The 21,298-nt window shown below is 51.9% G+C and overlaps 1 protein-coding gene and 1 non-coding gene across 3 annotated transcripts; both read right to left on the bottom strand.

Annotated features, from left to right (window-relative positions):
* Nucleotides 1-239: 239 nt before the first annotated feature.
* TMEM98 (transmembrane protein 98) lies at nt 240-20,892 on the bottom strand. 2 transcript variants are annotated; one of them, XM_038762927.1, is made up of 7 exons: nt 20,861-20,892; nt 18,047-18,184; nt 6,323-6,469; nt 5,784-5,817; nt 5,136-5,251; nt 3,662-3,721; nt 240-1,416 (listed from the first exon to the last, which is right to left on the bottom strand). In XM_038762927.1, exons 2-7 carry the CDS (start codon nt 18,175-18,177, stop codon nt 1,209-1,211), a joined length of 696 nt encoding a protein of 231 aa, XP_038618855.1. In that variant the 5' UTR covers nt 18,178-18,184; nt 20,861-20,892; the 3' UTR covers nt 240-1,208. The 2 variants fall into 2 exon arrangements, with proteins under 2 accessions (XP_038618855.1, XP_038618856.1); XM_038762928.1 differs by having other exon boundaries at nt 6,323-6,454; nt 20,861-20,888.
* On the bottom strand, nt 19,017-19,154 carry LOC119943019. Its single transcript, XR_005455506.1, has one exon. It is a non-coding gene; the product is annotated as a small nucleolar RNA SNORA7 (small nucleolar RNA).
* Nucleotides 20,893-21,298: the final 406 nt, after the last annotated feature.

Here is a 21,298-nt window from a genome sequence, read left to right as displayed (position 1 = left end):
GAGCCCTGACGGGATCCATGCCCTTGATGACCTGCCCCCATCATGAGGAGCCCAGGCTGGCTTTCACCTTGACCCCTGGCAGTGGCCTCAACCATCACCCCTGAGTGACTTGCTTGGGCCTGGCTGGGATCTAGGACAGTCAGAGAGGCAGGGCCAGAAGGAGTGACACAGTAGCAGTACTTACTGAGCTTCTCCCGAGTGTATTAAATGCTTGGAAAGTACAACACAAACCAGAGACAGACAAGCCTAAATCTGCTTTATTATCAGCTTCTGGCACCTGGAAACAATCTACCAAAGCCATCGGGTGGTCTGGCCTCTCCAGGGAGGGGGTGTGGGTGGAGGAAGGTCTGGGGCCTACCCTGGGGATCTAGCAAGGAGGATCTTCTCCAGAGTGGGCAATCCGGACTTCTGGATGCCCCTCCCGTTGATTGTCCAGCTATGGCCCTGACAGTCCTGGCTCTGCAGTGCAAGCTGGGCCTGAGATTGAGCAGAGCCACTGCCACCGGGCAGGTGGCCTGCTGTCCACTGTCCCAGAGCAGAAGGGCCCCTGGAGAGGGCGGGAGAGAGGACATGGGATCTCTGACAGGTCTTCCTGCTTACAGATAGTTGGGACAGAGGGCAGAGGATAGGGAACTCGGGCCCGGCCACTGGCATTGCCCGCCTGCTCCCCACCCCTGCAAGACCTGTGCTGCAAAGTGTGGTGATTTGCAAGGGCTCCAATCCCAGCACTACGGAGGGTGGGACTCAGCTGGGCAGTAGCACTAAGGCAAGTAGTAAGAGGTTCAAGGAGGAGATTGGCAGTCACAAACGGATACAATATGCACACATTAACACACCCAGAGACACACGGACACAGACACACAGGTGATGTCACCAGGACATAAGACACACACAGGCCCAGGGGCTTCGACTGCAGTTGCATGGACACATAGTAACCACCCCTCTCATCCCCACCCCAGACACAAACAGATATATGGACCTGGAAACACAAAAACAAACAAGCCCAGGGATTCAAATGGCAATGACCCGGACACAGACATAGGCACAGCTGTCAGATGCTGCACCAGGCCCTAGGGGTTGCAGGGAGATGTAAGGGGGTAGAGGAGCCAGGGTAATGCCTACTTGGATGGGCCTTGCTCCTCTCTGACCCCAAGTGTTCCCAGAGGGAATGGAGGCGATTAAGGTGGGGCCGTCTGTCTGCCCATCCATCAGATGGCTGACTGCTCCTGCAGAAGGCTGTCAGCTCCAGGAAGGGGTCTTTCCGGCTCGGAAGCCAGAGCCGCTTCACGAAGAACTTCCATGTGCTGCTCGGCTGCGGACAGAGAGCGGTCAATCCAGTCCAGGCCGCCAGTCAGGTGGCAGGCGTTCCGGGTCACCAGGACCAGGTGGCTGACAGACAGGAGCAGGGCCGTGGTTCTGGAAGACCAATTGGGCTGCGTTCCCCCGGGCAGCTCCTTGGGGGCGGGGATCAGGCCTCCCACCTCTACTGGGCTCTCCCCAGCACTTAGCACAGTGCTCCACACACAGGAAGTGCACAGTGACTACTACTGATGGATTAACTAAGATTCTAACACATCCTGGACTCTCCTCAGCACCTAGCACAGTGGGTGACTACTATTAGTGGATTTAATCAATCAATTGTAATTAAGCGCTTACTGTGTACAGAGCTTACTGTGTGTACTAAGCACTTGGGAGAGTACAGTATAACAATATAAAAGGCACATTCCCTGTCCACAATGTGCTTGAAACCTAGAGGGGGAGACAGACATTAATATAAACAAATAAAATTGCAGATATGTACATAAGTGCTGTGAGGCTGGGAAGGAAGATGAATAAAGGGAGCAATTCAGAGTGATGTGAAAGGGAGTGGAAGAAAAGCAAAAGAGGGCTTAGTCAGGGAAGGCCTCTTGGAGGCAATGTGCCTTCAGTAAAGCTTTGAAAGCTGGGAGAGTAATTGTCTGTTGGATATGAAGAGGGAGGGTGTTCCAGGCCAGAGACAGGACATGCGCAAGAGGTTGGTGGCGAGATAAATGAGATTGAGGTACAGTGAGAAGGTCGCAATTAGAGAAGCAAAGTGTGTAGGCTGGGTTGTAGTACGAAAGTAGTGAAGAGAGGTAGGAGGGGGCAAGGTGACTGAGTGCTTTCAAGCCAATGGTAAGGAGTTTCTGTTTGATGTAGAGGTGGATGGGCAACCACTGGAGGTTCTTGAGGAGTGGGAAAACACAGACTGAATGTTTTTTGTAGAAAAATGCTTGGATTAATGTGGTAGCAGTTTAGACAGTTTAGACAGAGAGGAAAGAGCTGATTTTAGCGATGTTGTCAAGGTTGAACCAACAGGATTTAGTGGTAGATTGAATATGTGGAATGAATGAGAGAGAGGAGTCAAGGAAAGCACCAAGATTATCGGCTTTAAGACAGGAAGGATGGTGGTGCTGTCTACAGCAAATGGGAAAATCAGAGGGAGGACAGGGTTTGAGTGGGAAGGTAAGGAGTTCTGTTTTGGACATCTTAAATTCAAGGTGACGGCAGGACATGTGGAGATATCCTGAAGGCAGGGGTTGCAAAACTGCAGAGAGGAAGAGAGATCAGGGCGGGGTCATCCGCATAGATGTGGTAATAATAATAATAGTAATAGTAATAATAATAATAATGGCATTTATTAAATGTTTACTATGTGCAAAGCACTGTTCAGGTTACAAGGTGATCAGGTTGTCCCATGGGGGGCTCACAGTCTTAATTCCCATTTTACAGATGAGGTAACCGAGGCACAGAGAAGTCAAGTGACTTGCCCAAAGTCACACAGCTGACAATTGGCGGATCGGGATTTGAACCCATGACCTCTGACTCCAAAGCCCGTGCTCTTTTCCACTGAGGCACGCTGCTTCTCTAGTAGCAGCAGGTAGTTAAAGCCATGTGAGCGAATGAGTTCTGCAAGGGAATGGGTGTAGATGGAGAATATAAAAGGACCCAGAACTGAACCCTGAGGGCCACCTACAGTTAGTGGGTGGGAGACTGAGGAAGAGCCCAAAAAAGAGAATGAGAATGAGCTGCCAGAAAGGAGAACCAGGAAAGGACAGTATAAGGGAAGCTGAGAGGTTGGATAATGCTTCCAGGAGAAGGGGGTGGTCAACAGTGTTGAAGGCTGCTGAGAGATCAAAGAGGATTAGGATGGAGTAGAGGCTGTTGGATTTGGCAAGAAGGAGATCACTGGTAACCTATGAGAAAGCAGTTTCTGTAGAGTGAAAGGGATGGAAGCAAGATTGGAGGGAGTCAAGGAAAGAATTGGAGGAGAGGAACTTGAGACAGTGGGTGTAGACAGCACAGTCAAGGAGTTTCGAGAGGAATGGTAGGAGGGAGATGGGGTGATAACTGGAGGGAGCTGTAGGGTCAAGGGAGAGTTTTTTTAGGATAGGGAGCAAGCGCCTCTCAAAAATCGCTGTCTTCCCCCAGAGAGTTGGAATGCGGTGCCCACTCTCTGACCTTCTCCGGCTCTCCCTATCCTCCCTTGACCTCCCGTTCTTCTGACCTTCCCTGGATCTCCAGACCCACCCCAGCCTTCCCTTCCCTCCCCTTCCGGGCTCTCCCCAACCCTCCCAACTCTTCCTGACCCCCCCCCCAAGGCAGACCCAAGGTCCCTGTGATATGCAGACCTCCTGCTCACCTGGCATCCAGTAGCTTTGGGTCCAAAGGCGGGTACATGGACCTCACAACGTCATCCACTCTGGAAAACAAACCGACTGGCTGGGCCTTTCATCATCCATGCCTGTTCTCTGGCCAGGGTGGGAAATCTCGGGCACCAGCAGGGCACAAACCAGGGCCAGGGCAGGCCCAGAGGACAGAGGGCAGCTAAAGGTACTAAGCATCACCCCTCTCCTCTCTTCCACTAGTCACAACTGCATCCTTTCACTTCCAAGGGGGTGGGAGGTTTTGTGGGTGGAAAAGGGGGCAGATTGGGGGCTCCTCTCTGAAAGTGGTCATGGTCACCGAGGGTCAGAGTGGAAGCTCCTTGAAGGCACGTCCTGTGTCTTCTACTGTATGCTCCCTAGTTCCCAGCACAATGCTCTGTACTTAGCAGATAGCCAGTTCAGCCCTCTCCACATAGAAGGCACTCAGTAGGGTGCTCTGCACAGTCGACACTCAGTACAGCACTTCAATAATAATAATGGCATTTGTTAAGTGTTTACTATGTGCCAGGCACTGTACTAAGTGCTGGGGTGGATACAAGCAAATCAGGTTGGACACAGTCCCCGCCCCACGTGGGGATCACAGTCTCAATCCCCATTTTACAAATGAGGTAACTGAGGCACAGAGAAGTTAAGTGACCTGCCCAACATCACATAGCAGACAATGGCAGAGCTGGGTTTAAAACCCATGACCATGACTCCCAGGCCTGTTATCTATCCACTATGCCATGCTACTTAGTATATGCTTGGTACAGTAGCCTGCACACTGCGGGCACCCAGAACAGTGCTTGGCACCCTGTCGGAGCTTGATGCAGAGCCATGATAATGTCACAATGACAGTGACCCCATTCCACTTCCTTCCCCTCCTCAGTTGGGCTTCTGCCTGATCACGGCCATCCAGAGCCAGCCCAGCTTACTCTCTGTCCATTTCTCTGATGCTATAAAGTTACAGGTGGGCCATAGGGGCTGTTTCCGTACGACCCCTCACTCAGCCACCCACATGCACCCCGGGCCTGAGCGCTGTTGGCCAAGGGACTGATCTAGCAGGGCCTGGCCTTATCTGGCCAGGTTGGGGTGTTTATGAAGGGCTGAGGGCCTTCTTCTTACCCCAATGGGCCCAGGGTTTTGCCCTCCCTGAGAGCCCTGCCTAGCACCTAAGTCTGGGGCCGAACCCGAGTGGCTTGCAGCCAGGCCGCATCTGGCACCCATTTCTCCCAGGGGCAGAGCAGAGTGGGAAGCACTCGGACTAAGGGTGCTATGAGCTGCTGGGATTTGGAGTCCAGCAGGTGCCCTGGACATCTGTGTATTGAGTTTCCTGGGTGGAGCAGGGACTCTGCCCGCTCCGGATCCACAGTTTCCATCCCCTTCTGGATTCAGGGTCTCTGGGCCTTCATGGACCAGGGTTTCCCCTGACTCCGGGATCCCAGCCTCCACGCTGGACACTGCTCTCACCTAGGGCTGATCCGCTTCGCCACCACGATGATGTCACTGAGGCTGGCAGGAGGCTTCATCTTGGCTCCTGAGCCCATCGTCATGGCAACCAGCTTTTCTGTCAGCGTGTGGCAGATCTGCCCCAGGGAGAATATCAGCCCCGGCGGCCCTACCCCAGCTCTCCAAGCCAGGCCCCGGGAGACCCCGACCCTGCCAAGGAAGGTGCAGGGACCAGGGCAACCCCTGTGGGATCCGCGGTACATGGCCCTGCCCCACAACCTCCAGCCTCAGCAGAGGGGCCATGGGGAGCTGTGTAGGGCCAACAAGAAGGGGAACTGAGGGGCCACTGAAGGTCTGGGGGAAAGGAGAGCCAAGGGATTATGGAGGATCAAAGTGGGGGAGGGGCAAAGGGGACGGAGGGGAGGGGTTGTGGGGAGTCAAGTGGGGCCGGGTGGCTGTGAGGAAGCTGAGCGGTGTGGACAGCAGAGGGAGGCTAAGAGACTGCTGGGTCATGGGGGCCCCGAGAGGGGAAAGGGCCCCCTGTGACTAGGTCACCTAATGCTTTCTCCCCAGGTTGAGCCCCCCAAGAGGACAGGGAGTTGGGTGGGTGTGGGACACATGGGGTGGCAGCTCCAGGGGGACCCGGGGGGGGTGCAGGGGCGAAGTCACCTTCAGGATGGCGATGCAGTGAGACACCAGTCCGCTGCGGGGAGAGGGGGAAGTGTGAGCTAAGGCTGAGGGTCCCAGCCCCCTTCCCCCTAGTCCCGCTCCTTGCCCTTTGGGGACACTAATGTAGATCACATGGGCATTTTAGGACAGACTTTGCTTCTTGCTCCTCCCTCTATCTCTCCCAGTAGTGTGTGTGCAATGTGTGTGTTTGTATGTGTGTTGTCCAGTCTCCCCCATCAGATTGGTGGCCCCCTCACCCATGGACTGGGCCCGGATTTGTCTCCTCCCTCTATCTTCCCCCAGCACGCGCACACATGCGTGTGTATTCATTCTCCTCCATCAGACTGGTGGACTCCCTCCCGAGGGCTGGGGGCCAGCCCCTCTCTGGGCCCTACAGCATCCACAGAAAGGGCACTTAGTACAGACCCTTTACCACGAGCCGAGCCAAGATGCTGCAGCCACTGGAGCTGTGCCCCACAACACCCCCCACCCCTGCTCCCATCATCCCCATCCCCCACCCCAAGGGACTTGATCCTTACGATGCATCCTCAACCCAGTCCTCATTCTCCAAGATGGCCTTGATGTGGGGGTTGGTGATGACCACGTTGTCCAGCTCCAGCTCAGAGGGCTCGGATTGCGTCTCCATGGCACCGATCAGGTCCACCCCAGGTCTGGAAAGGAGCGGGCTGCGATGGACAGGCAGGGGCTGGCAGCTCTCGGGAAAGGCTAGCTGGCAGGCAGGGGGCGGCCCGGCCCGGCCCCAGGGGATCAGCCAAAGAATCAAGGCTTGGAGGTCAGACCTGCTGGGTGAGCTTGGAACTCCCGGCTCTGGGTCAGCCCTCCCCATTAAATGCAAGCTCCTCAAGGGCAGGGCCTGTGTCTTTAACCAATCAATCAGTAGATCGATTAGTCGATCAATGGTATCTACTGAGCACTCTGAACACTTACTGTGTTCAAAGCACTGCACTGAGGGCTTGAGAAAGGACAATACGCATAAGCAGACACACTCCTTGCCCTTAAGGAATTTACAATCTAGTGGATGTTGTATCCTTCTATCAAATATTCCCCAGAGCCTGCACTAAGTACCACGGTAGGTGCTCAGAACAGTGCCCAGCTACAGTAGGCACTCTGTAGGGTGTTCTGCAAACAGGAGGCACTCTGTACAGTGCTCTGCACACAGTACGTGCCCAGGACAGCTCTCTGTACACAACGGTAAACAGGTAATGCTCTGCCCATGGTAGGTGCTCTGTACAGCACAGCATTCCACAGACAATAAACAACCAATACAAATAGTAGGTGCCCTGTGGAGTGCTCTGCATACAGCAGGTATCCCAATACAGCACTGCATATAGAATAATAATAATAATAGTAACTGTAGTATTTGTTAAACACTTACTATGTGCCAGGCACTGTACCAAGCATTGGGGTGGGTACAGGCAAATCGGGTTGGATAAGTCAAACAGGAGGCTCACAGTCTCACTCCCCATTTTACAGATGAGGTAACTGAGGTACCAAGAAGTAAAGTGACTTGCCCAAAGTCATATGAAATCTCTTGCCCCTTCCTTCCTCCCCTCCTTAACTTCCATCTTCAACCGCTCAGTCTCCACTGGTTCCTTCCCCTCTGCCTTCTAACATGCCCATGTCTCTCCTATCCTAAAAAAAATCCTCTCTTGACCCCACCTCCCTTTCTGGTTATCGCCCTATCTCCCTCCTACCATTCCTTTCCAAACTCCTTGAACGAATCGTCTACACCCGCTGCCTCGAATTCCTCAATGCTAACTCTCTCCTTGACCCCCTCCAATCTGGCTTCCATCCCCTAAACTCCACCGAAACTGCCCTCTCAAAGGTCACCAATGACCTCCTTCTTGCCAAATCCAATGGCTCCTACTCTATCCTAATCCTCCTTGACCCCTCAGCTGCCTTCGACACTGTGGACCACCCCTTCTCCTCAACATGCTATCCAACCTTGGCTTCACAGACTCTGTCCTCTCCTGGTTCTCCCCTTATCTTGCTGGCCATTCATTCTCAGTCTCCTTTGCGGGCTCCTCCTCCCCCTCCCATCCCCTTACTGTAGGGGTTTCTCAAGGGTCAGTTCTTGGTCCCTTTCTGTTCTCTATCTACACTCACTCCCTTGGTGACCTCATTCGCTCCCACGGCTTCAACTATCATCTCTACACTGATGACACCCAAATCTACATCTCTGCCCCTACTCTCTCTCCCTCCCTTCAGGCTCGGGTCTCCTCCTGCCTTCAGGACATCTCCATCTGGATGTCTGCCCACCATCTAAAACTCAATATGTCCAAGTCTGAACTCCTTATCTTCCCTCCCAAACCCTGCCCTCTCCCTGACTTTCCCGTCACTGTAGATGGCACTACCATCCTTCCCGTCTCACAAGCCCACAACCTTGGTGTCATCCTCAACTCTGCTCTCTCGTTCACCCCTCATATGCAATCTGTCACCAAAGCCTGCCGGTCTCACCTCCGCAACATCGCCAAGATCCGCCCTTTCCTCTCCATCCAAACCGCTACCTTGCTGGTTCAATCTCTCATCCTATCCCGACTGGATTACTGCATCAGCCTCTTCTCTGATCTCCTATCCTCCTGTCTCTCCCACTTCAGTCTATTCTTCACGCTGCTTCCCGGATCATCTTTGTGCAGAAACGCCGTGGGCATGTCACTCCCCTCCTCAAAAATCTCCAGTGGCTACCAGTCAACCTACGCATCAAGCAAAAACTCCTCACATTCGGCTTCACCTTGCCCCCTCCTACCTCACCTCCCCTCTCTCTTTCTACATCCCAGCCTGCACCCTCCGCTCCTCTGCCGCTAACTTCCTCTAATCTATAAGCTTGTTGTGGGTAGGGAACCAGTTCTACTAATTCTGTTATATTCTGTTGTATTCAATGTTCTGTTAAATGTCTACCAATTCTGTTGAATTGTACGCTCCCAAACACACAGTAAGTGCACAATAAATACCAGATTGATTGATTTAATAGCTTCTGTGTGCCTCCCCTGTTACAGTGTAAGTTTCTTGAGGGAAGGGAACGTACCACTTCTTCATTTAGTACTTTCCAAGCACTTAGTATGGTGCTCCTCTGCCGCTAACTTCCTCACTATGCCTCGTTTTCGCCTGTCCCGCCATCAACCCCCGGCCCATGTCCTCCCCCTGGCCTGGAATGCCCTCCGTCCACACATCCGCCAAGCTAGCTCTCTTCCTCCCTTCAAAGCCCTACTGAGAGCTCACCTCCTCCAGGAGGCCTTCCCACACTGAGCCCCCTTTTTCCTCTCCTGCTCCCCATCCCCCCAGCCCTGCCTCCTTCCCCTCCCCACAGCACCTGTATATATGTTTGTACAGATTTATTACTCTATTTATTTTACTTGTACATATTTATTATTCTATTTATTTTAACGATGTGCATCTAGCTTTACTTCTATTTATTCTGATGATTTGACACCTGTCCACATGTTCTGTTTTGTTGTCTGTCTCCCGCTTCTAGACTGTGAGCTCGTTGTTGGGTAGGGACCGTCTCTATATGTTGCCAACTTGTACTTCCCAAGCGCTTAGTACAGTGCTCTGCACACAGTAAGCGCTCAATAAATATGACTGAATGAATGAATGAAAGTGGCAAAGCCAGAATTAGACTCCCAGACCCGTGCTCTATCCACTATGCTATTTATTGAGCACCCACCATACTAAGTGCTTGGAAAGTACTAAATAGAGAAGTGATACGTTCCCTTTCCTCAAGAAATTTACACTCTAACAGGGGAGGCACACAGAAGCTATTAAATCAATCAATCAATGGTATTTACTGAGCACTTACTGTGTGTTCGGGAGCGTACAATTCAACAGAATTGGTAGACATTTAACAGAATGTTGAATACAACAGAATATAACAGAATTAGTAGAACTGGTTCCCTACCCACAACGAGTTTATAGATTAGAGGACCAAAAAAGCCATCAAAATAATAACTGAAAGCACAACTGAATAAAACTGTATATGAAAGAGGTGAGGATATTTTGATAAATTGGGAGAAGAGGTGTATAAGCAAGTCAAATACACACTATATAGCAAGTCGCATGGCCTTGTGGAAAGAGCCCAGGCCTAGAAGTCAGAGGACCTGGGTTCTAATCCCCCCTCCACCACTTGTCTGCTGTGTGACCTTGGGCAAGTCACTTGCAGTTGCCTCATTTGTAAAACAGGGATTAAGACTGTGAACCCCATGTGGGACATGGACTGCGCCCAACCCGATTTCTTTGTATCCACCACAACATTTAGGACACAGTAAGTGCCCGGCACACAGTAAGTGCTTAACAAATACCAGAATTGATTGATTGATTGATTCATTCAATCGTATTTATTGAGTGCTTACTGTGTGCACAGCACTGGACTAAGAACTTGGGAAGTACAAATCAGCAACATATGGAGACGGTCCCAACACAACAACGGGCTCCCAGTCTAGAAGGGGGAGACAGACAACAACACAAAACAAGTAGACAGGTGTCAATACCATCAGAATAAATAGAATTATAGCTATATATACATTAGAGAAATAAATATGTACAAATATACACAAGTGTTGTGGGGAGGGGAAGGGGGTAGGGTAGAGGAAGGGAGGGGGCGATGAGGAGGGGAGGAAGAGGAGGAGAGGAAAAAAGGGGGGGCTCAGTCTGGGAAAGCCTCCTGGAGGAGGTGAGCTCTCAGTAGGGTTTTGAAGGGAAGAAGAAAGCTAGTTTGGTGGATGTGTGGAGGGAGGGCATTCCAGGCCAGAGGTAGGATGTGGGCCAGGGGTCGACGGTGGGACAGGCGAGAACGAGGCCCAGTGAGGAGGTTAGCGGCAGAGGAGTGGACTGTGCAGGTTGGGCTGTAGAAGGAGAGTAGGGAGGTGAGGTAGGAAGGGGCGAGGTGATAGAGAGCTTTGAAGCAGAGAGTGAGGAGGTTTTGCTTGATTCAAAGGTTGATAGGCAACCACTGGAGATTTTTGAGGAGGGGAGTGACATGCCCAGAGTGTTTCTGTACAAAGATAATCTGGGCAGCAGAGTGAAGTACAGACTGAAGCAGGGAGTGACAGGAGGATGGGAGATCAGAGAGGAGGCTGATGCAGTAATCCAGTAGGGATAGGACGAGAGATTGAACCAGCAAGGTAGAGGTTTGGATGGAGAGGAAAGGGCGGATCTTGGCGATGTTGTGGAGGTGAGATCAGCAGGTTTTGGTGACAGATTGCATGTGTGGGGTGAATGAGAGAGCGGAGTCAAGGATCACACCAAGGTTGCGGGCTTGTGAGATGGGAAGGATGGTAGTGCCGTCCTCAGTGATGGGCAAGTCAGGGAGAGGACAGGGTTTGGTGCTCAGTCTTGGACATGTTGAGTTTTAGATGGCGAACAGACATCCAGATGGAGATGTCCTGAAGGCAGGAGGAGATACAAGCCTGGAGGCAGGGCGAGAGAACGGGGTGGAGATGTAGATTTGGGTGTCATCAGCGTAGAGATGATAGTTAAAGTCATGTGAGTGAATGAATTCACCAAGGGAGTGAGTATAGATGGAGAACAGAAGGGGACCAAGAACTGACCCTGAGGAACCCCTACAGTAAGGGGATGGGAGGGGGAGGAGGAGCCCGCTAAGAAGACTGAAAATGAACAGCCAGAGAGATAAGAGAAGAACCAGGAGAGGACAGAGTCTGTGAAGCCAAGATTGGATAGCGGGTTGAGGAGAAGGGGGGTGGTCCACAGTTATCATTATTATTATTATAGATGGGGGTGTAAGTTTTTATTTTTGTTTTTTTTAATGGTATTTGCTATGTGCTTACTATGTGCCAGGCACTGTACTAAGTGCTGGGATAGACACAAGATACCAGGTTGAACACAGTCCATGTTCCAATGGGACTCACATATTTAATCCCCATTTTACAGATGATACAATTGAGGCACAGAGAAATGAAGTGACTTGCCCAAGTTCACCCAGCAGACAAGCAGCAGAGTCAGGATTAGAGTTCTAGAGATACTATTGACTTTGTATGGCCTGGGGGACTGGAACTGATCATTTTAATGTCTGTAGGCCCCTCCAGGTGGGCAGGGATCAAGTTTATCCACCTTGTTGTAGGGTGTTCTCCCAAGCACTTACTACAGTACTAGCAGCTCTGCCAACTGTCAGCTGTGTGACTTTGGGCAAGTCACTTAACGCTCTGTGCCACAGTTACCTCATCTGTAAAATGGGAATTAAAACTGTGAACCCCCCACCCCACCGTGGGACAACCTGATCACCTTCTAACCTCCCCAGCGCTAAGAACAGTGCTTTGCACATAGTAAGCGCTTAACAAATACCATTATTATTACTAGTACAGTACTACTCCGCAAACAGTAAGCGCTAAATAATCCTATCAATTGGTTGATTTACTGGGCAAGGCTTATTTGAGGAGGTGATATTTTAGGAAGGGGGAGAGTGGTGGTCCATCCGACAAGGGGAGGGAGGGAGTTTCAAGCCAGAGGAACTGTGTGAACAAGGAGACAGAGGCCAAGAGTCGAGACCGAGCGACGCTAGAAGGATGGCTTGGGCAGAGCAGAGAATGAATTGAGGAGCAATTATTGTGGTTTTGTACTTTCCCAAGCGCTTACTATAGTGCTTTGCACACAGTAAGTGGTCAACAAATACGACTGAATGAATAAGTACTCAGTGAATACTACTGATGGATGGATGAACTGATTGATATTTAAAGTAGAGAGAGATGGTGGAGAGCCTTGAAGAGGATGGTGAGGAGTGTTTATGCAATGTAAAGGGACACAGGGAAGCCAGGGGAGAGGGTAGACATTGGCTGATCACCAAGATGATCCATGCAACAGTGTCCTATAAATAGCAGGCACCCAATCAATCAATCAATTGTATTTATTGAGCACTTACTGTGTGCACAGCACTGTACTAAGCGCTTGGGAAGTACAAGTTGGCAACATATAGAGACAGTCTTTACCCAACAGTGGGCTCACAGTCTAAAAGGGGGAGACAGAGAACAAAACCAAACATACTAACAAAATAAAATAGAATAGATATGTACAAGTAAAATAAATAAATAAATAGAGTAATAAATATGTACATACATATATACAGGTGCTGTGGGGAAGGGAAGGAGGTAAGATGGGGGGATGGAGAAGGGGACGAGGGGGAGAGGAAGGAAGGGGCTCAGTCTGGGAAGGCCTCCTGGAGCTCTCAGTAGGGCCTTGAAGGGAGGAAGAGAGCTAGCTTGGCGGATGGGCAGAGGGAAGGCATTCCAGGCCCGGGGATGACGTGGGCCAGGGGTCGATGGCGGGACAGGCGAGAGCAAGGCACAGTGAGGAAATAAACGGCAGAGGAGCGGAGGGTGCGGGCTGGGCTGTAGAAGGAGAGAAGGGAGGTGAGGTAGGAGGGGGCGAGGTGATGGAGAGCCTTGAAGCCCAGGGTGAGGAGTTTCTGCCTGATGCGCAGCTTGACTGGTAGCCACTGGAGATTTTTGAGGAGGGGAGTAACATGCCCAGAGTGTTTCTGGACAAAGACAATCCAGGCAGCAGCATGAAGTATGGATTGAAGTGGGGAGAGACACGAGGATGGGAGATCAGAGAGAAGGCTGATGCAGTAGTCCAGACGGGATAGGATGAGAGCTTGAACGAGCAGGATAGCGGTATGGATGGAGAAGAAAGGGCGGATCTTGGCAATGTTGCAGAGCTGAGACCGGCAGGTTTTGGTGACGGCTTGGATGTGGGGGGGTGAATGAGAGAGCGGAGTCGAGGATGACACCAAGGTTGCGGGCTTGTGAGACGGGAAGGATGGTAGAGCCGTCAACAGAGATGGGAAAGTCAGGGAGAGGGCAGTGTTTGGGAGGGAAGACAAGGAGTTCAGTCTTAGACATGTTGAGTTTTAGGTGGCGGGCAGACATCCAGATGGAGATGTCCTGAAGGCAGGAGGAGATGCGAGCCTGGAGCGAGGGGGAGAGAGCAGGGGCAGAGATGTAGATCTGGGTGTCATCAGCGTAGAGATGATAGTTGAAGCCGTGGGAGCGAATGAGGTCACCAAGGGAGTGCGTATAGATCGAGAACAGGAGGGGACCAAGCACTGAACCTTGGGGAACCCCCACAGTGAGGGGATGGGAGGGGGAGGAGGAGCCTGCAAAAGAGATTGAGAATCAACGACCGGAGAGATAAGAGGAGAACCAGGAGAGGACAGAGTCTGTGAAGCCAAGGTTGGATAGCGTGTTGAGGAGAAGGGGGTGGTCCACAGTGTCGAAGGCAGCTGAGAGGTCGAGGAGGATTAAGATAGAGTATGAGCCGTTGGATTTGGCAAGCAGGAGGTCATTGGTGACCTTTGGGAGGGCAGTTTCCGTGGAATGTAGGGGACGGAAGCCAGACTGGAGGGGGTCGAGGAGAGAGTTGGTGTTGAGGAATTCGATGCAGCGTGTGTAGACAACTCGTTCAAGGAGTTTGGAAAGGAATGGTAGGAGGGATATGGGGCGATAACTAGAAGGTGAGGTGGAGTCAAGAGAGAGTTTTTTTAGGATGGGAGAGACATGGGCATGTTTGAAGGCAGAGGGGAAGGAACCAGTGGAGAGTGAGTGGTTGAAGATGGAAGTTAAGGAGGGGAGAAGGGATGGAGCGAGAGCTTTCATGAGATGAGAGGGAATGGGGTCAGAAGCACAGGTGGCTGGAGTAGCATTTGAGAGGAGGGAGGAGAGCTCCTCTGAGGATACTGCTGGGAAGGATGGGACAGTAGCAGAGAATGTTGAGAGCTGGGAGGTTGGAGAAGCGGGGGGAGTGACTTTGGGGAGGTTGGACCTGATGGATTTAATTTTGTTAATAAAGTAGGAGGCCAGATCGTTGGGGGTGAGGGAAGGAGGAGGGGGAGGAACCGGGGGCCTGAAAAGGGAGTTGAATGTACGGAAGAGCTGGTGGGGGTGATCAGCATGGGTGTCAATAAGGGAGGAGAAATAGTTTTGTCTGGCAGAGGAGAGGGCTGAGTTAAGGCAGGAAAGGATGTAGTGTCTGACAATTAGTACGTGTCCAATACAGTGTCCTGCACACAGTACATGCCCAAAGTAGATACCCTGTACTCTGCGTAAAGTAGACACCCAGTAAAAATGCCTAGGCTTCACAAGGGAGTAGTCGAGTAGATCTGCTAAACCACCAAGGGTCTTGGCCCAGGTGCAGAGCACTGCTGGCAGAAATCCAGACACCAGGCCAACCTCATTCATCTTGACCTCATCCTCACCTGCTTTAACTTCACTCTTTGCCCAGCAACAAAATTCTCCCCACTTACTGACTCCCATGCCCGCTGTCGCACTCGTTAACTTAGACTTTTAATTCCCTTTTTGAACTTTCTGCCCCCCAACCCACCTCTACATCTCTAGAAACAGCAGTGTGGCCTAGAGGATGGAGCATGGGCCTAGGAGTCAGAAGGACCTAATTCCGGCTCTGCCACTTGCCTGTGTGACCTTGGCCAAGTCGCTTTACTTCTCTGTGCCTCAGTCCCCTCATCTGTAAACTGGGGATTAAGACTTCTAGACTGTGAGCCCGTTGTTGGGTAGGAACCATCTCTATATGTTGCCGATTTGTACTTCTCAAGCGCTTAGTATAGTGCTCTGCACACCGTTAAGCACTCAATAAATACGACTGAATGAATGAATGAATGAATGAATGACTGTGAGCTCCATGTGGGACAGGGATCTGCTTGTATCCACCCCAACACTTAGTACAGTGTCTGGCACAAAGTAAGTGCTTAATAAATACCACAGTAAATAATTAATACTACTAATAATGATGATGATAATCCTGGCTCTGCCACTTGCCTGCAGGGTGACCTTGGGTAGGCCATTTCACTTCTCAATGCCCAGTTTCCTCATCTGCAAAATGGGAATTCAATACAAGTTCTCCATCCACAGGGACTGTGTCTGACCTAATTATCTTGTAGCTACCCCAGTGCTTAGAACAGTGCTTGATATATGGTAAGTGCTTAACAATTATAATGATAATAATAATGATATTTATTGCCCCTAATTATCTGACCACATAGTTTGTCAATAAAACAGAAAACATCAGGGGATATCTCCCTAAAACGTCCCCTCCTCCTCTCCAGTTCCTCTCTCCTCCTGCCCCATCTTTGACTGTCCCATCTTTCCCAGGAGTATCTCAAGAGATCTCCCACCTCCTCTCAAAATCCACCTCTCCCATCTGTGCCTCCAACTCCATCCCTTCTCACCATATCAAAAACACTTTCTCCCTCCCTTCTTCCCTCCCTGACTAGCCCTCTTTAAGGTCACCAATCGATTGTATTTATTGAGTGCTTACTGTGTGTAAGGGACAGTACTAAGCATTCAGGAGAGTGCAACTCAATATAAGAGATGCACTCCCTGCCCACAACGAGTTTACAGCCTAGAGAGGGAGGCAGACATTATTATAAATAAATAAATTACAGATACGCATGTCAAGTATTCTGTTAGGGTGGCGGCAGGGGTGGTGAATAAAAGGAGCAAATCACAGTGAACCAAAAGGGAAGTGGGAAAAGAGGAAATGGGGGCTTAGTGAGGGAAGACATCTTAGAGGAAATGTGTCTTCAATAAGGCTTTGAAGGTGGAGAGAGTGACCGTCCATAAGATACAAAACAGGAGGGTGTTCCAAGCCAGAGGCAGGATTTGGGTGAGAGGTCAGCCGTGAAATAGATGAGATCGAGGTACATGGAGTAGGTTGGCATTAGAGGAGCAAAGTGTGCAGGCTGGGTTGTAGTAGGAGAGTAGTGAGGTGTCCAATTTGATTATCTTGTCTCTGGTTTGCACATAGTAAGTGCTTAACAAATACCATCATTATTATTATTATTATTATCCCAGTGCTTAGTACAGTGCCTGGCTTAACAAATACCACAGTTTTTATTATTACTATTATTATGTAGGAGAGGGCAAAAGTGCTTTGAAGTCAATGGTAAGGAGTTTCTGTTCGATGTGGATGTGGATGGGCAACCACTGAAGTTTCTTGAGGACTGAACGTTTCTGTAGAAAAATGATCTGGGCTCCAGAGTGGAGTATGGACTGGAGTCGGAAGAGACAGGAGGCAGGGAAGTCAGCAGGGAGGCCGAAACAGTAATCAATGCAGGATAGGACACATTTTGGGATTAACATGCTTTGCACAGTGCTTTGCACATAGTAAGTGCTTAATAACTGCTATCATTATGATTATTATTAACGTGGTAGTAGTTTGGATGGAGAGCAAAGGGCAGATTTTAGCAATGTTGTGAAGACTGAACCGACAGGATTTAGTAATAGATTACATATGCGAGTTGAATGAGGAATAGGAGTTAAGGATAACGCCAAGGGTATGGGCTTGAGAGACAGGAAGGATGGTGGTCCTGTCTACAGTCATGGGGAGGACAGGGTTTGGGTGGGAAGATAAGGAGTTCTGTTTTGGACTTGTTAAGTTGGAGGTGAAGGCAGAACATCCAAGTAGAGATGTCTTCAAGGCAGGAGGAAATGTGAGACTGCAGAGATGGAGAATGATCAGGGTTGGAGATGTAGATTTGGGACTCATCCCCATAGAAGTGGTAGCACTTGGTAGCAAGTGGTAGCTGAGGGCATGGGAGCGAATAACTTCCCCAGAGGAGTTTAAGTTTGATACAGGCAGGGAACATATCCGCTAATTCTGTTGTATTATACTCTCCCAAGCTCTTAATATAGTGCTCTGCGCATAGTAAGTACTCAGTAAAAATGATTGATTGAGTAGGTGTAGATGGAGAATAGAAGGGGACCCAGAACCGAACCTTGACAGACCCCCCCCCCCCGCTCCCACAGTTAGGGGGCAGGAGGCAGAGGAGGTGCCTGGGAAGGAGACTGAGAATTGAATGGCTGGCCTTTCACATCCTTGTTCTTCCTTCTCTTGGCACTACCTTAGTTCCTCTCCCATGTAGAAGCAGAGGTTCCTGGAGGGCTGAGGATGCGCTTGGCTTCCATTGTGCCATCTCAAGCGCTTAGTACAGGGTCCAGCTGGTGCTAAGTCAATCCCACTGATGGGCTAAGGGATAGACTGACAAGGTTGGGAATCTCCTGGGTGGCACCACAGGCACTGCCCTGAGAAAATGGGCAATAGTCCCTTCTATTACTGCTCGTGGTGGTGCCTCCACCCTAATCTGACCCTCTCCAGTCTGCACACCTCCAGCTTCCTGGGCCAGACTCCTTCTGTGCCCCTACCCCATCTGGGGCTTGGGGAGAGGTTGAACCCCGCTGCCCCATCGTCTCCCCACCCCCGGTCCCAGCCCACACAGGACATACTTGATGTCGTAGCACTGCAGCAGGCCACGTGGATGACAGTAGCGTTGGCGGCACACGGCGAGCAGGGCCGCAAACGAAGCCAGGAAGATGGTGGCCAGCACCCCAATGGCAACCATCACCACCGTCTCCATCCTGCGCCTGCAGCACCAGACCCAGGGAACACAGCTTTTCAGGAGGCGCTCCCACTCTCGATCAGGGGGCCTGCTCAGCAGACCAACCCACTGATCTCTGCTGCCCCTGTCCCACTCCCCGCCCCTGTCTTTGGCCCTGGCCTGAGAGTGGGGGCACCCTTTCCAATTAATGGGATTTATCAAGCACCTATTGTGTGCAGTCCACATTTCCCCACTCCTCAAGAATTTCCAGTGGCTGCCCATCCACCTCCTCATCACACAAAAACTCCTCACCATTGACTTTAAAGCACTCAGTCACCTTGCCCCTTCCTACCTCACCTCTCTACTCTCCTACTACCCAGCTTGCACTCTTTCTTCCTCTAATGCCAACCTTCTCACTGTACCTCTATCTCATTTATTTCACCGCCGACCTCTCTCCCACATCCTGTTGCTGGCCTGGAACACCCTCCCTCCTCATATCTGACAATTACTGTCCCGTTTTGAAACCTTATTGAAAGCATCACTCCTCCAAGAGGTTTTCCCTGATTAGACCCTCATTTCCCTTTCCTCCCACTCCGTTCAGTGTCGCCCTGATTTGCTTCCTTTATTCACCTGGCCCTCAGCCCCACAGTACTTAGGTCTTGTCTTTCGCTGTTGTCTCCGACCCATTGCGACTCCATGTACACATCTCTCCCAGAACGCCCCACCTCCATCTTGCAATTGTTCTGGTAGTGTATCCATAGAGTTTTCTTGGTAAAAATACAGAAGCAGTTTACCATTGCCTTCTTCCGTGCAGTAAACTTGAGCCTCCACCCTCAACTCTCTCCCATGCTGCTGCTGCCCAGTATTGGTAAATCTTGACTTGTAGCAGATTGCCCTTCAATCTCTAGCTACTGCCCAAACTAGGAATGGAATGGGTATGCCTCTACTTGACTCTCCCTTCTGTAGTCGAGACTGGTAGAGTACTGACAACTCTCCAGGTGAGATCCTGAGAGGGGACAGTACTTATGTACATATTCACAGTTTACTTATATTAATGTGTCTCCTCTTCTAGACCGTAAGCTCCTTGTGGGCAGGGAATGTGTCTGTTATATTGTTGCACTTTACTCTCTCAAATGCTTAGTACAGAGCTCTGCATACAGTAAGCACTTGATTGCACAGCATTGTATTAAGCTCTTTCCACCTGTCCCCTGCTCAGTGCCCTCCGACCACCCACTGGCCCTGAGAAGCCCCGAGGGTGTGCCCTATCAATCTGAGGCTATGAGTTTTAAGAAAGTTTCAGTAAAACGTTCTCATTGTTGGCACCTGACATTCCCTCCCCCTCACCTCTCTCTCCCCTCACCACCCCCATCCCTCCCAGTCCTTTCTCTGCCCCTAAGCTCACCCCAATCCCTCTCCCTCCAGCGGAGTCACCCGCACCCCCAAACTTGCTCCATCCCCCAGTGGTCCACGTGCAGTGACCTCTGAACCCCGCCCCTCCCCGAAGGTAACTCCAAGAACAAGTACACACCAAGGGCTAGACTCCGCCTCCCGTGCCTCCCGTGTTTGTGTGTTCCATCTCCCCCCACAGATATGTTCCCATCTTCCCCTCACTTCCAACCCCACATCTGTCTCTGCTCTGGACAAGCACGGTACCCGCAAAAATGATCCCCATTTTTGATGGCTCCAATGCTCCCTGGCCCCAGGGGCACATTACACCGAGGGTCCGGGCAGGGTCGTGGTTAAGATCAGGAGAGGGGCATAGGTGGGACAAGCGCATACATAGAGGTGGGGCTGGGGCAGGGAAATGAGGGATGGGAGAGTGGGAGTCACAGGTGGGGGTCTGGGGCGAGGCATCTAGAGAATATGGGCCACAAGCAGCTCGGCTCTGGACCCCGTGGCCGGTCGCTGCTTGGGCAAACAGCTGGGTGGAAGGTGGAGATGGGAGCCCAGGGAACGGGGAGCTGGGGGACTGGGGAAGGTGGGGAAAGTAGGGAAAGGGCGATGAGGGGCAGGGGAACGTGGGGAAAGTAAGGATGGGGTGATGGGGGACAGGGCAGTGTTTGGGGTGGGAGGGAATGTGGTGGCGAGGTGGCACGGCCGAAGACGGGATAACGGGGGGAAGGGGAGCGATGCGGAACTGGGGACCGGGCATGCGGCGCGGAATTGGAGGCGTGGGGGACGGGAAATCAGGCGGGCTACGGGGGACCAGGCACGGGACCGAGGGCACGGGGCACCGCGCGGAAAACCAGAGCCATTTCCCTTCCAACTTTCTCCCTAAGGGCGCCAGGGCTCCGGACTCCGGCGCGGCTTAGGCTGGAATGTCAGGAATCTGCTCCGTGCCTGGCGCCGGGCGGGAGAGCGGGGGGTGGGGGGGAGGGGGCTCCCCTGCTCCGGCTCTCCCCTTCCCCCCTCTCCTTTTCTCCCGCTGCCCTGCACCCATCCCCCAACCCCAACCTGGCTGAAGCCCTTCCCCAACATGGAGCCCCTCCCCTTTTCCCCTGTTCCAGGTGCAAAGTGAAACTTTTACCCCCATCCCAAACGGGCCTCACTCTATCTCCCCCCACCCGGCGGCCCGGAGCCCCCTTCCCCAACTCGGACTGGCTTCTCCCTCCCCTGCCCGCCCCCCCGGTGTGAGACTTTCCCTTAGGAGAGCCTCCCCGCCACCCCTTCCCCCGGTGACCGGCCGGGCGGGGCTGCCCCGGTTCGGTCCCCGCGGCCTCACCGTGCAACGCGCTGCAGGCCGCCCGGCGGCCGCTCGGCTCGGCCCGGCCCTTCAGAAGTGAGCGGCCCCGCCCCCTCGAGCTCAGCGCCCCCGAATCCCGCCCCCTCGAGCTCAGCGCCCCCAAATCCCGCCCCCTGACTCGGCCCAGCGGCCCCGAGTCCGGCCCCCTGGACGGGTCTCCTGGTCCTGATCCCTAATTGGCAAAGGAGGTAGCCGAGGCACAGAGAAGTGAAGTGACTTCCCCAAGATAACGCAGTGCACAAGTGGCAGAGCTGGGATTTTTCATTCATTCATTCATTCAATCGTATTTATTGAGCGCTTACTGTGTGCAGAGCACTGGACCAAGCGCTTAGGGTTGACTCCCAGTCTCGTGCTCTATCCACGATCTATCATGCTGCTTCGCATACATAGCTAGAAACGTCAAAAATGATTTACATT

This window comes from Tachyglossus aculeatus, chromosome 21 (assembly GCF_015852505.1).
Source record: "Tachyglossus aculeatus isolate mTacAcu1 chromosome 21, mTacAcu1.pri, whole genome shotgun sequence".
Classification (NCBI taxonomy): Eukaryota; Metazoa; Chordata; class Mammalia; order Monotremata; family Tachyglossidae; genus Tachyglossus; species Tachyglossus aculeatus.
Note: the sequence above shows the minus strand (reverse complement) of the source record. Positions and strands in the feature narration are given on the sequence as shown.

Coding starts and splice junctions, on each gene's coding strand:
- TMEM98 (XM_038762927.1), bottom strand. CDS start 18,177: ATGGAGACGGTGGTGATGGTTGCCATTGGGGTGCTGGCCACCATCTTC. Junction 6,470..18,046: donor CTGCAGTGCTACGACATCAA/GTATGTCCTGTG, acceptor TGTCCATCGCAG/CCCGCTCCTTTCCAGACCTG. Junction 1,417..3,661: donor CCAAAGCTACTGGATGCCAG/GTGAGCAGGAGG, acceptor TTGGTCTTCCAG/AACCACGGCCCTGCTCCTGT.